General features: G+C 61.5%; 1 protein-coding gene across 3 annotated transcripts in view; it reads right to left on the bottom strand.

Annotated features, from left to right (window-relative positions):
- Positions 1-14,106, bottom strand: part of LHP (phospholysine phosphohistidine inorganic pyrophosphate phosphatase) — a 153,304-nt gene continuing 139,198 nt past the window's right edge. For all 3 annotated transcript variants that reach the window (XM_071068962.1, XM_011721925.3, XM_011721910.2), the window contains one exon: positions 1-782. In XM_071068962.1, the coding sequence (XP_070925063.1) occupies positions 686-782 (97 nt within the window). In that variant the 3' untranslated portion in view covers positions 1-685. The remainder of the gene's footprint in view (positions 783-14,106) is intronic.

A 14,106-nucleotide genomic window follows, 5' to 3' on the forward strand; every position in this document is an offset into this window, starting at 1 on the left:
TGCTGGTCAAGGCGGAGTTTATTGAACTGTTAGTTTCCTCCTGCACACACCAGGCATGACACCTTTAAGTCTGTCCAGCAATGGCTCCAGAAAGTACCCTGTGTGCCTTGGGCGCAGAGGCTGCAGTTCTTGCTGTGTGGCACGGGAGCCTTCACAGTTCCCTCAGGAGCTGCCCCTGGTCTTTGCAAAGGTGCCTGGGAGGACAGGAAAAGCAGCGGGCTGGCATTGTTTCGGGGGTGGGGTGGTGGGCAGTGTGCCTAGGCAGTCGCAGGAGGCTGACTTGGTTCTGGGCTGCAAGATCTGTGCATAGGAGGCCCCTGGGTTTCTTCCAGGCTCTTCACTGAAATGCAAAGAGTCTGAAGAGAAGGCAGCGGGGCCGGTGCCTCTGAATCTGGTTAGGTGGAGTTTCCCGCATTTAAAGGACCAGGTGCGCATGGTGGGTGAGTGAGTTCTGGGGTTTGGGAGATTCCCAGAGGCCTGACAGGTCTGTCCCACCCTCCTGGACTTCACTACAGTGAGCTGAAGTCAGGGCCCAGGCAGGGGAGCAGGCCACCCAGGCAGGGAACAAATGCCTGCCCGTGCAGCAGGGCAGAGGGCAGGGCTGTCAGGGCCTTGGGTGGTCTGGGCACTGGGGTGGGTGGAGGAGAGGCAGGGGTGGAGGAAGCAGGGCTCTCCCAGGAGGCTGTCACTTGTCCGTGTGCTGCAGCAGCAGGTCCACCGCCTCTGCGAGGTTGTCCACGTACCCATCAGCCTTCACTTCCGGATGGTGCTCGTCACTGGGCCTGGAGAGGATGGCCGGAGGTTAGTAGGTGCCCCCACGTTGACCACTCTGCAGCCACACCCGCCCTCGCAGCATCTAGCACGGGCCTGGCCTTAGCTTGAGGAAACCTCCAGGTCCCGCCAGGCAGCCTGGCCCGTGACCAATGGCCATCCCCCTCCTCCCCGTGCCCTACTCAGGCACACTGTGCCCTCAACCTGGACACCTCCCCAAACCTGTCTCCCACTGCTCAGCCTTGTGGTGCAGTGACAGCCAGCCCAGCTCCCTCTGAGCCTCCAGCACAGGCATCTCACCTTGGATGGTGGGGACATGAACGTACCCTGCTCTGGGCTCCCCAGGGGCTCACCCCACACGCCTGGCCTGGCCTAGTGGCCCATGGGGGGAGCCTAGTACATGTGCACTGTGGGGACAGCTGGGGGTAGAGACCCGGAGCTCCTGCCTGCCCTAACGCTGGGGGCCCCCGTGTCAGTGACAGCACATGCCTTCTGGTTGGTGCCCTCTGAGGCCACGCCCACCCAACAGAGGAGGCACCGGGCTCCTGGATAAGCTGCTTTCTGGCTGGGATTCTGGGGGCAGGAACCTCCCAAAGCCTTCAACCATTCCCCAGGCATCTCCCGAGGTCTCACTGGATGCTGAGGACACAGGAATGAGGCCATGAGACAGTGCAGAGGCCTCCGGGCCCTCCCTGCCAGGAGACTTTCTGGAAGGGGCTGTGGGCTGAGTCCTGAAGGCAGGCAGGGGCTGTGGGTAGACACATGGGTGGGAGAGGAGAGCCCCAGGCGCAGACATCCCAGAGTCTTTTTTTTTTTTTTTTTGGGACCAAGTGTCACTCTGTTGCCCAGGCTGGAGTGCAATGGTGCGATCTTGGCTCACTGCAACCACTGTCTCCTGGGTTCAAGCGATTCTCCTGCCTCAGCTCGTGAGTAGCTGAGACTACAGGCACCTGCCACCATGCCCGGCTAACTTTTGCATTTTTTTAGTAGAGATGGGGTTTCGCCATGTTGGCCAGGCTGGTCTCCAACTCCTGACCTCAAGTGATTTGCCCGCCTCAGCCTCCCAAAGTGCTGGAATTACAGTAGTGAGCCACCTTGCCCGGCCCACATCCCAGAGTCTTGACAGTCATCTGAGGAAGTGGCACCTCATCCTAGGGGGCTGTGGGCAGCCTGGAGGGCTGTGAGCCAGAAGGCCCCTCCCCACAGCCTTGCACCCACAGAGGCGCTGCTGGAGCTTGGCAGGAAGTGGGGACCAGCCCATCTGCAAACCTACCACTGCCAAGGGACGTGTTGCTCGGATCACCCCACGGCCTGGCCTAAGCTCCCCGAGAAGCAGGGAAACCGCAGCCTCCCGGCAGCAGCACCCCCACTTTGGAAGCTGCCACCCTGGTCTAAGAGGAAGTGCTTGAAGTTGGTTCTCACATCTAAAAGCCGTGTTGTCCCTTTCAAAGAGTTTGGTTTCTGCAAAGGGCTTTCTTTACCCTAAAATGACTGTCATGGGTGGGGCACTTTTTCTTTTAAGGGTTCTCAGCCCAGTGGCCTGGAGGCTACCTCCTGGCCCTCAGGGACTGCTGAGGCTGTAGACCTGGACGGGGGCCACAGGGGCAGTCTCTGGGAGGGGATGGCAGTGTGGGCTCCCCTGTGACTGGGAGGGTGTACCTTTTGGCTCTTGTCCAGGTCCCAAGGACAGAACCCTGTCCCCCAAGCCCCTCCAGTGCCCCCACTTTCTCGCCCACCCGCTTGTATGGGGCTACGGCTGCTTCCCCTCCTGCACAGTCTCCAAGCACAGCACTCAGGAGCCTCACATCCCTCTCCCTTCCATCCTCCAAGGAAGAAATGGTCACCCCCATTTTGAACAGGTGAGGAAACAGCTCAGAAAGGTTCAAAGACTTGCTGAAGGTCACACAGCAGGGAGAGCAGAGCTGGGATCTGAGTTCTACTCCCAGCCCATGTTCTTTCGAGAGCTTCCACCACTGCTGGACATTCCTGCCCCTTCCAGCAAAGGGTGGTTGACAGCACCCGCTCCAAGCAGGGGCACCTACAGATGCCAGTACCAGTGGGGATCACTTGGCTGGCCCTCCCAAGTGTGGCCACTCTGCTGCTCCTGAATGAGCACACACCAAAGTACGAGCCTGGGGGACCAGGCAAGGGGACGAGTGTGCAGCGCCCTCACCCGCGCCCGCCCCATCAGCGCCCTCACCCGCGCCCGCTCCATCACCCACACCTGCCCCGTCAGCACCCTCACCCGCGCCCGCCCCGTCAGCGCCCTCACCCGCGCCCGCTCCATCACCCACACCCGCCCGTCAGTGCCCTCACCCGCGCCCGCCCCGTCAGCGCCCTCACCCGCGCCCGCTCCATCACCCACACCCGCCCCGTCAGCGCCCTCACCCGCGCCCGCCCCGTCAGTGCCCTCACCCGCGCCCGCCCCGCCCCATCAGCGCCCTCACCCACGCCCACCCCATCAGTGCCCTCACCCGCACCCGCTCCATCACCGGCGCCCGGCCCGTCAGCGCCCTCACCCGCACCCTCACCTGCACCCGCTCCATTAGCAACCCCAGCAAGAACAACCCAGGTCAGTGTCGGGGCTTTAGAGGCCCCTTGTCTTGTGTGGGTCATTCTGTGATGGCACACAGGGTGTCCACGATCTAGGAGAGGGGCACTGAAGCGTGCATGATCCTGTCAGTGCTGGAATAGGGACTCGGCACCACCACGAGGCCTTCTATGGTATGGGTCACGTTGGAAAACTGCGTGTGGATATCCACTTGCGACCCTGCAGTTCCACTCCTAAGTATGTACACAGCAGAAATGCATCCTCACAGTCACCAAAGGCACATTCTAGAATGTTCCACACAGCTTTAGTTGCAATAGCAAAAGTCAAACACTGGACAAATGCCCGCCGGGGGAGGATGGGAAAACAGACAGTGGCAGAATCGCACACTGGAATACTCCACAATGACTCAAACTGGGATGAGCTCCCGCCACGGCAATGGGGGTGAGTCCCTGACCTAAAGAGCAACCGAGGCCAGGCTCGAGGAATACACACAGCAGGACTGACTTACAGAGAGCTCCAGAGCTGGCAAAGGCAGACTAGAGACAGAGGGTGGGATGGCGGCTTCCCAACGGAAAGGTGAATAGGAGTGCCGGCAATGTTCTAGATCTTACCTGGGTGGGGCTAACATCCTATTCTTCACTTTTAGAGCACTTTACTGGTGTTATACATCAAAAATTTAAAAAGCCGCATATGGGCCAGATGTGGTAGCTCACACCTGTCATCCTAGCACTTTGGGAGGCTAAGGCAGGAGGATTGCTTGAGCCCAGGAGGTGGAGAGCAGCCTGGGCAACATGGTGAAACCCCATCTCTACAAAAAAAAAGAAAATACAAAAATCAGCCAGGCGTAGTGGCGGGTGCCTGCAGTTCCAGCTACTTGGGAGGCTGAGGTGGGAGGATCGCCTGAGCCTGGGAGCTGGAGGCTGTGGTGAGCCGTGATCACACTGCTGCACTCCAGCCTGGGTGACACATGAGACCCTGTCTCAGAAAGAAAGAAAAGCCATATGTGATGCTCACAGATGCTATTGTACAGGCCAGAGGGCCAAATCCTACCTGCGGCCTGTTTTTATATTTTTAAAGGGGTGTAAAAAGAAGAGAATAATATGCAACAGGGACCAAATGGAAGCTGGCAGAGCCTGAAGCGGTAACAGTTCGGCCCCTACAGGAAAGGCCGGACCCCTGGGCTGGGCTGTCCACCGTCCCCCGGGTCTCTGGACAGGCCCTCCTGGGAGCAAGTTCTTGCTCTTGGGAAGCGAGTGCTTCCACTCAAGTGCCCCGCTGCTGCAGGAGACACGGCTGCTCTGGGCTCGTCAGGGCTGGCCCCATCTTCCCGGGGCTGCCAGCCACGCCTGGCTCCAGGCTGTGCAGACACACCCTGTCCTGGTACAGAATGAAGGGTGGGCAGGGATCCAAGGTCCCCTCGAGGCTGCTGATGCTCCCCTGCTTACTTAGATCCCTCTTGGAGGACAGACGTCATGAGGGGAAGAGGTTTCTCTCAGCAGCTCTACCTCTGAGACTGCTGGCCCTGGCCAAGGGCACGGCAAGCTGGGTGGGCAGGTGGGCGGGAGGGGCCCTCCGAGTGAGACAGAGACAGAACCAGACGGCTGGCTGCATCAGTAAATTAGCCCCCTGGCAAAACAGCTTTCTGCCTCAGTTTCCTCATTTGGCCATGAGGATAAACCTGGCTCCACCCCCTACCAGCCACGTGGCCTCAGGCAACTTCCTTAAGCCCCTGTGCCTTGGTGTCCCTGCCTCTAGACCGAGGTCATAATAGCATGTGCCACAGTCTCCCGTGAGGAGGGCAGGAACCGATACTTGTGGCACGGACAGGTTGGTTGGTGCGGGTGTGGGTGCTGTTGTGGCTAAAACTGAAAACTCAGCAGTCCTGTCCAGGAAATGCACCATGGGCTAGGGCTGGGCTGGTCAGGGAGGTGGAGCGTGACCGGCCTTGAGCCTTCCCCTGGGCACACAGGCTGGTGAGGGGGCAGATAGGCAGGCGGACGGACATAGGCTATGTGGGGTACAGGGAGGACAGGGTGAGTGGAGAGGAAGCCCAGCACAGGCACTGGAGGGGGAGGGTCAGGAAGGCTCCAAGCAGCACCCTAGGGGGCATCCCAACAGCCTGGAGTCCCAGCAGACCTGGCACTAGGGAGGGTGCCTGCGGGAAGGGCCAGCAGACTTGCTCCTGTGCTGCAGCTCTGCCCCCTCTTGCCCTCTGCACCTGCGGCGCTGCTACTCCCTGGTCTCACCTCTGCCTGGCCTGTGTGCATGGCCCCAGATCAGCGCTGCTGGGCTGCTCTCAGCTCCCACGAGGGTCTGAGGACATGAGCTCCAAAGCACTGCTCGCCACCGCCATGTGTGCACCCAGACCACACTTACGAGGAGTCGGGGGCTGAGGCCGCGGCCCAGGTCTGCCGTCCTCTCTGGTCCTGCAGCCCGTTCCCATCTGATTCCCAGCTTTTCTCCCGTCCGATTCCCAGCTTTTCTCCCGTCCGATTCCCAGCTTTTCTCTCGCAACAGTGAGAGGTTTGGGCTCCTTGCTGCCCAAAGCGGGACAAAAATTCTCCCAGCAAACACCGCCCATAAGTCACCATCCAAGCCCCGGGTGAGCGGCCCCCAGGACCTCCCTCCTTGGACACCTACCCCAGGTGCCCTGGGGCCACGCTTACTGTCCAGGCAAAAGAAACAAGCCCCCAGAGGGAACAAGAGTTCTCCCCATAGAAGATGACGCTTTGTAACGAGAATCCGGTCAGCCCCACTCTACACACGTACCTAGCCGAATGGCGTCCGTGGCTAATTATATTTAATTACATATCATTTAAATTCAAGAATCCACTAAAAGAAAGGATTGCATTAGCACCCGGCTGGTGTTTGCCCACACACAGCGGAAATCGTGGACTTTTATGTCTTAATTACGTGACGCTGCTGTGGGCTGTCTCCCGGGGAGCTGGGGTAGGCAGGAGGGGACCTGTTCCTGGCCTGGTGGCCCCAAGCCCCTGAAGCACCTCTGCTTTGTCCAATGGCCTGGGCAGGAGGGGTCCCTGCCCCATGCTGGCCAGTGCTCTGTGACCTGTGGACCTCAGAGATGTCACGGTACAAAAGCTGAACCAAGAAACCCAGCAAAGGTGCGTCCTTGGCAGTGGGGACAGAGCGGAGGGGGTGAAGCAGAAGGGGCCGCAGACCATCCTGCCCTGAATGGCCCTGCTGGGACAGAGCCGGAGGAGGAGGAAGAGACAGAGGGACACGGCCACACACGGAGGGAGGGGACAGGCACGGGACACAGGAACAGAGACAGAGCACCAAGTGTGGGGCAGGGGCCTGCAACAGACAGGGAGGGGCTGGGGCTGCCCCCATGGTTCTGTGTCCTGGCCACGTGGGCCTGCATAAGCCCCTCTGCCCTTCCCTGGCCTACAGGCCTGGCTGAGGGCTCCCTGTGGGGGTCACAGCACTGCTCCTCCCCCTGCCCCAGGCCCAGCCCAGGCCCCCAGACAGCTGAGCACCCTGCTCTGTCCCCAACAAACTGCATGACCCAGGGCCGGTCTCTTCACCTGCCTGAGCCTCGGTTTCCTCATCTGTAAGGTGGCATAGGGCCTGGCTCTGGGGGCCACTCTGAGATGAAACAGATGAAACAAGGCAAGACTGAACACAAAGCTGGCGTTTCCCCACCTGAGGACCCTGCAGCTCACGCTGGCGCTGGCCCCTGCACCCTCCCACCTCCACCCTCTGCCCTCCAGGGTTCACAGTCCAGTTCCACACTCAGTTGTCAGCACTGCTGGGAAAGAAAGAAAAGGGCCTGGAGTCTGAGGGCATTGATGAGAGAGGGAGCAGGGCAGGGACACTTCCGGAAACAGGAACGTTAAGGCCAAGCACTGCTCCCATCCATCGTCCTTGCTGCTGTCCTCCTGAGAATGGCGTGGAGACACCAGGCCTTTGCAGGGCGGCCTCCTCGCTAAGCCAGAGTGCCCGGTCCTCGGGGCCTGGCTGGGAGGTGGAAGCAGCGAGAGATTTCCCCAGGCACCTGCAGGGCCGCCGTGGGTTCTCTCCTCTCCTGGGTGCAGCCTCCCTCGGGCTGCATTTGGGTGTCTCTGGCTGAGGACCTGCTTCTGGTGTGGGGTGGCCCTCCAGGTACCTCCCCCATCCTTGCGCAGCAGCCTGCATGGTGGGTCCTGCTGCCCGGGTTTTGGAGGTGGAAGCGGAGGCATATGGCTGGGAGGCATGTGGGCCGCAGGACCAGGAGGCCGGCCTGGAGAGAGCATGGCTTCCACCGGGCCCCACAGAGTGACCTGGGCCCCTGGGGACAGGAGGTCTTCTGCCAAAGCCTACTCCCTTCCCTTTCCCCTTTCCCCTCCACTGGCTTCTCCACCCAACCTGGCCCCTCTCCTCTCTTGCAGCCAGAGTAGCTTCCCCAAAAGCTCACCCACCTGCTTCCTGCCTCCCCTGTGTAAACTGCTGTGGCTCCCTATTGCCCACATCATAGCCTGGTTCCTCAGCATGGCACATGAGTCCATCCTGACTGGGCCCCACCCGCGGACCTCCCTCCCCACGCCAGCCACTCAGTGCCTGGGCTGCTGCTCTTCAGACATCCCAGCTCTCCCTGCCATTGCCCATGCCAGGCCCTGGAATGCTCTCGAAACCTGCTCTACCTGCAAACTCCTACTCATGCTTTAAGACCCCACTCACTTGTCCCCATCTCCCACTCTAAGCTCCTTCCACAGGGCGAGTTGCTGTCTCTTCTGAGCATGCAGAATGCGCCCCCCGCCCACTCCATGCCATCACAGCTGGGGGCTGCTCTGCCACTTCACCTGCAGGTGCCAGTGTTGACTTCGCTTCCTGGAGGGAGAGGCCAGGTTTCCTGCCCTCGGTGGTCCTCCCACAGGCCTGACCCAGAGCAGGCACCCAGGAAGTGCCCACCAAATGAATGAACAAAGGCCCCAGCTGGGCAGGCCAGCGCCTGTCATCCCAGTGATTCCTCCCGCTCATGCCCTGTCAGCCGAATGCAGGGAATGGGTGAGTGACAGGCAGAAAACAAGGCGGTTCTGTGCCTGTCGCCGGCCAGCTTCACAGGGACAGTCTTTGTACCAGTCGAAGGAAAATGGTGGCCGGGCCACAGCAAAAGAGCCCGGTGAGGGCAGTCTCCCTGCCGCCTCCTCCGGGGCACACGCAGGCCAGCACCGCCTCCTGGGGAACGATGACCAAGGGGAGACAGGTGCGGCCTCTCCCGGAGGGGCTCTTGAGGGACCTGCGCTGCCCAGGGCTCCCAGTGGGTGGCCCACCCACCTCCACCTTCTCACCCTGCAGGGGCAGGGTGGGGCAGAGGCTCTCACGCCTGGAGGCCGCAATAGCTGCCCCTGGGGAGGGGCAGGCATCTCTGTCCCCATTTGCTTTGGAAAGGCAGTGGCTGGGAGCCAGGTGCTGGGAGCGACTGCCCCATGAATTCAGGGATCCGGGCACTAGCATCAGAGGGTGACGCCAGTTCGGCTGTGCTGACAGACTTGCAGGACAAGGACGGAGGGTGATTCATGAGGTGGAAGTACTGAGGCCAGGCAAGGGGCATCCTTCCATCAGAACCCCAGGAGCCCAAGACCCCCGGAGGCCTGGGGGGTTCTTTCTAGAAGGGTGTTCACCAGAGCCTGGCCCTGGCAAGTGCCTGGAGGATGCGGCTGGGAGACCTGCCTCCGCCTGGACACCCACAGCTTCTCTGAAGGCTGATTATCAGATGGTCTACACTGGCACGTCACGGACACTAGGCCTGTGCCACGGGGTTCCCTGCTGTTCACGTGCTGGCCCAGCACGGCCACCCTCAGGACAGCAGCTTGCTGGGGCCCAGTGAGGTGGGCAGGAGGCCCAGAACATCCCACATCCAGTCCAGACCATGACCTGGCCTGAGCTGGGCTCCTGGCAGGTGCCCGAGGGTCGGTGGCCTCCTCATGGGATGGTCGGGTGGCGGGGTGGAGATGGCCGCAGATCTCAGGCAGGCGGCCCTGAGCCCTCTGTGCCCTGGGTTCTGGAAGTGGGTCGGGGGATGACATGCCCAGACCCATGTACCTCTGGGAAGGTGCCATGTCCTGCTGCTTACAAAGAAACCCGAGCAGGAGCTCCTTCCCACGGAGCCTGTGCATCCAGCCAAGGCCTCCCAAGCCCTTCTTCTCCCAGGGCCTGGGGGTCAAGAGGCACACAAAGGACTCTGACCTGGTCCCTGCCTGCAAAGAGCTCACATGGCACCCGAGCCCAGCACTCCAGCCCCAGGCCTGGGCCTTAGCAGGTGCCTGGTGGACACAGGTTCCAGCCTCAGCTACCTGTTCTCACTCAGGGATTGCTCAGCCCTCAGGCCTGTGTCCCCTTAGGCCAGCTCTGCCCACAGGCCTGGGGACTGCTGTGAGTCAACCTGGAGCCCCGGAGCCCAGCCTGGGGACCCTCCAGCCCAGGGCACCTCCTGCCATTGAAGTTAGCTGCGTCCTGGCAGGAAGGGTGGCCTGGAGGGACTGGAGGGTCCAGGGCCACATACCAGCCCTGAGGCGAGGGCCGCAGGGCGGCTCCCAGCCTGGAGACCTGCCCTCCCCTTGCCCAACCGGCTCACACATACAGCAGCTTCTTGGGCTGCTTTAAAGCCACTTGGCAGAAAATAAAATCCAAAGAAAAACTCAGGCCTGGAGGAGTCCTCGTCCTGGGCCTCTCTGGGTCCCTCACCTCTCTGGCCAGGAGCAGGGATGGGGACACACTTCCCCTGGCTGGGACCTCCCTTGGAGGTGCCAAGCTCCCTTTCCCACTGGCCCAGCTGAGAGCAGGAGCAGCGGCCTGGTCAGGTGCCGATCCCCCATCCGTTTGGCCATCTGCTCTTCCGTAACGAGGAGGGGTGGAGAGGGAGGAGGTGACCCCTCCCCGAGCCCCTCCACATGGAATCCGTGCGTGAATGAGAAAGCTGTGCACCCTGGTCGGGCCTGCCCAGCCCAAACCACCAACGTCCGCCTTCCTTCCACCTGGGGTGAACCAGACACCCACAGGGCTGGGCACGAGGGCACTGCAGGTATCCAGCGAGGCTGCGGCCCCCAGGCGGCACTGTGTACAAAGACAGCCAGGGCAATGGTGAGGAGCCTGGATTCCCCAACTGTGTCCTGCCCCGGCCTGTCCCCGGGCCCAGTACCCCTCCCAGGGACTGCAGCTGGCCACACCCCACCCTGCTCCGTCACTCCCTGTCCAGGAGGCCTGACAACGGTGTCTCAGAGCTAAGAGTGAGGTGGGGTCCTGTGCCCCCAACCAAGAGAGACACCTTCCCTGGGTGCACATGTGTGGGTGGGTGCAACCCAGAGATAGGAAAGGGGCACGACCTTGGACCCCTACAGTCTCCTGGTGGTCTGGCCCCCATCTGGATGTGTGAAGAGCTGAGGTGGGGCAGGGCTGGGCTAACTGAACCCCAATTTTATTCCATTGGGGGGCAGGGCTGGGCTAACTGAACCCCCTTTCCTTCCGGTGGGTGGTACCCAGGGCCCAGAGCCTGCCCCGGCTGACCTGTCCTCTAGCTAGTAAGGACAAAGTCTCTCCTTGCAGAAGGAGGCACTCACTGAGCCAGTCCCCTGGGACTCTGAGCCTAGTGGGTAAACCGAGGCACAGGACGGGACTTGCCCAAGGTCTCACACATCCCCAGGAGCCACAGACTCACTGGAAATAGGCCTGCCTGCTGCCCACAACCCAGAGCTCTGCACCAGCCAGTGGGCAGGCCCCGGGATGCAGGCGAGGCTCCTCTAGCTAGCAGATGTGTGGCCTCCAGGACATCAGCGATACCACAGTCGGCCCACGCCTCTGCAGTGAGCCAGCTGCGGGTGGCATCTCCATGTGCTCTGCACAGCGCACCGTGGGGTGCGCACCATGATCCGCTTCTCTGAGATGAGGAGAAGGAAGGGCCATGCCCAGAGTCACAGCCAGAAGCAGCAGAGCTGGGGTTTAAACCCGGTTCATCTCCCTCCCACAACAATCGAAATCTGGGCTCACGTCAGCGAATCCTCCCTGGGCACACGGGGCATAGCCTGCATCTGGGCGTCTCTGGTGGGCTGGTTGACTCTGGCTAGACCCGGAGGCCTGTAAGCAGGGGCCTTCCCTCCCACCCAGCTCCCCCGGATGGAGCCGGGGCACTAAGAAGAGGCAGTGCAGTGAGGGGCGAGGCACAGCATATGTGGAGGCAGACGGGAGCTGGAGAAGAGGAACGGTGCGTTCTGGGAGTGCACGCGGGGCCTGGTAGCCCACCGCCTCCCCTTGGCCGGTGCTCTGCGTGGGGCCACCCAGATGCCTGTGTTCCTTGGGATCTGCAGCCTGGTGGTCAACAGGACCTGGGGGGCCAGGCCTGAGGCAAGGGCATGTGCCAGGCAGGCAGAGAGCAGTGGGGCTGGCGGGGAAGGGCTTTTGCCGTGAACCTTGGCACCCACCAGTCTCTGTCCACAGGGAGGAAACGGGACTTATTTACAGCTGGGTTTAGCCAGGTGGCACCTTGTCAACCAGAACCGACACCATGGCGCCAGCTATTTCCTGCGTGGTTCTCACTGCCCCACTGACTTCAGGCACCGCAGCGGGTGAGAACAGAGGTGGGACGCACTGAGAGGGACTGGTGGTGATGCTTGGCTGCCCACCAGCTGGTTGGTGGTCTCCAGAGACTCCCTCACGTGGCAAATGCAGTCCCTTGAACTCCGGACCCTGGCTGGAGTGTGCGGCAAGTGCTCACCCGCCTGTCTCAGGCTCTCACCCAATTCACGTACATAGGGCCCCCAGTCAAGCGCACATAGAACTTTTCAAAACTAGGAGCTGGAAATCTGGCTTCTTGAGAAAATGTGAACGATCCCACAATATGGGCTGACAAACCATGGGCAGCAGAGAGTGCTGCAGGGGGTGACATGGCAGCTGCTCCCTTGAAAGGGGCAAGGTGGGCCCAGCCTGCCACACTCCCGCCATTCTCTGTCTCCCTGTTCCCACACCAGGCAGCCGTCACTCTAGTGCACTTCCCCCTGCCCCTGTGGGTGTCTCTGAATCTGCTGCCCTGCCCTAAAGCTTTAGCTCCCTGGGCCTCATTCCCCAAGAACAAGTCACCTCCTCCAGGAAGTCTTCCCTGAAGCCTTCCTCCCTCCAACCCTCGCCTCCTCAGTTAGGTGCCCACTCTGCACTCCACGGCAACTGTGTGGACCCCATCACAGCACCCATCAATCTGCTACAATGGTTTGGTTACCTGTGTGCTGCCCCCTCCACACTGAGATCCCTGAGATCAGGGACATTCTGTTAGTGGCCTCATGGCCTTGGATCCTAGTGAGCACAGGAGCAGTCGGCCAACTGCCTGAGCGGACAAGCAGGCAGCCTCCTTCCTCCCGACCACTGGGGACTGTAGGTGATTGCCCGGCACTGGCTTCCTGTGAGCCCTGGCCCTCCTAGAAATCTGGGCTGGGGGGCAGTCCCTCCCCATGAGTGGAGGAGTGATGGGCAGACGGGCAAGCCCCTGGGGCTCAGGGCCTTGGCGCCCTGGCCTGAGCTCACCCTCCTGGTCCTCCCTAGAGTCCAGCTCCAGCATGAGGGGCCACATGCACTTCACCTCCTCAGGGGAGGCCCCACCGCGTGAGACCCCGGGCACCCAGGTTCAGCACCCAGCTATAGAGAATTTCGTTCTGGAGACCAGCTGCCCTGGCTGGAACACCCTCTCCCCACATCCACACTGAGGGGTGTGGGCATGCTGGCCACTCCACCCAGGCCAGCACGCAGATCGGGCCAGCCCTGTTTCTGGCCAGTGAAGCTGAGCCCTAAGAGGCAAGCCCCTCACCCTGCCCCGGCCGCCTGCAGTCCTCTGTGCCTTTGGTGAAGCAGGCACCAGTGGCCCAGGGCAGGGGCCTAGGAAGAGCCGCAGACGCCAGTGATGGAAATGAAAGCTCTTGAAGCCGGGACTGCGCCAAACCAGCAACCCGGGATCCTGGAGGTCTGACGGGAGACCCATCACCGCAAGGGGCCTCACTACCAACAAGGCCAGACCCTGTCTCCCGGACGTGGCCCACAAGGGGGCCCTGGAGCTGGCCGCTGCTTACCCACCAGCTGCCCCCCATCCCCGCTCCCCAGCACTCATGTCCTCAACTGCCCCTGCCTCACTTGGCGCCTTTCTCTGCCACCTCCTCTGCCTGGACACCCTCTCACCTCCCTCACTCCGCCAGCCCCAACTCAGAGATCCCTGCCCCGTGGTCTCCAGGACCTATCCTACCCCCCAAATACATGCATGATCAATGAATGAAGACCTGGAAGGTGTCTGGGACGCAGGTCTGGGGGACCCAGTTGGGACCTTCTAGAACGGGAGCTGACGGTGCCATGGGAAGAGCACCCCGCGTGGGCAGCTCTCTCCACAGAGCATGACACCCAGTTCAAGGCGACGGCACAGACACAGCTCCGGGCACTCCGAATCAGGCCCCAGGCAGGGGCCAGCACATTCCCCAGGATGCCCACAGCACGTCCCCACAGCAAAAGTGGCTTCACTTTTTCTCCTTGTTTATAGAAAGCTTTGAGAGCCAGGCCTCCCTAATTCCAACAACAGGAGGGACTGGGGCCTCCCACAGCCAGGCTGAGGAGCCGAGAGGGGAGCGGGCAGGGCTGGTGGCTGCCTGGCAGGGAGTGCGGAACCCCTGGCTGCTCCACCTGCAAGCCCGGAGGCGGGGCTGGCAGAGGGGGCCTAGGTTTTGGCCATGGGAAGGGCTGGCCCTGAGCTCTGTGTGACCTTGGGCAAATGGCCACTCAGAGCCTCCCTTCTCTCATCCCGAAAGTGGGGCTGAAGAGAG

The sequence above is a fragment of the Macaca nemestrina genome, chromosome 9 (genome assembly GCF_043159975.1).
Source record: "Macaca nemestrina isolate mMacNem1 chromosome 9, mMacNem.hap1, whole genome shotgun sequence".
NCBI lineage: Eukaryota > Metazoa > Chordata > Mammalia > Primates > Cercopithecidae > Macaca > Macaca nemestrina.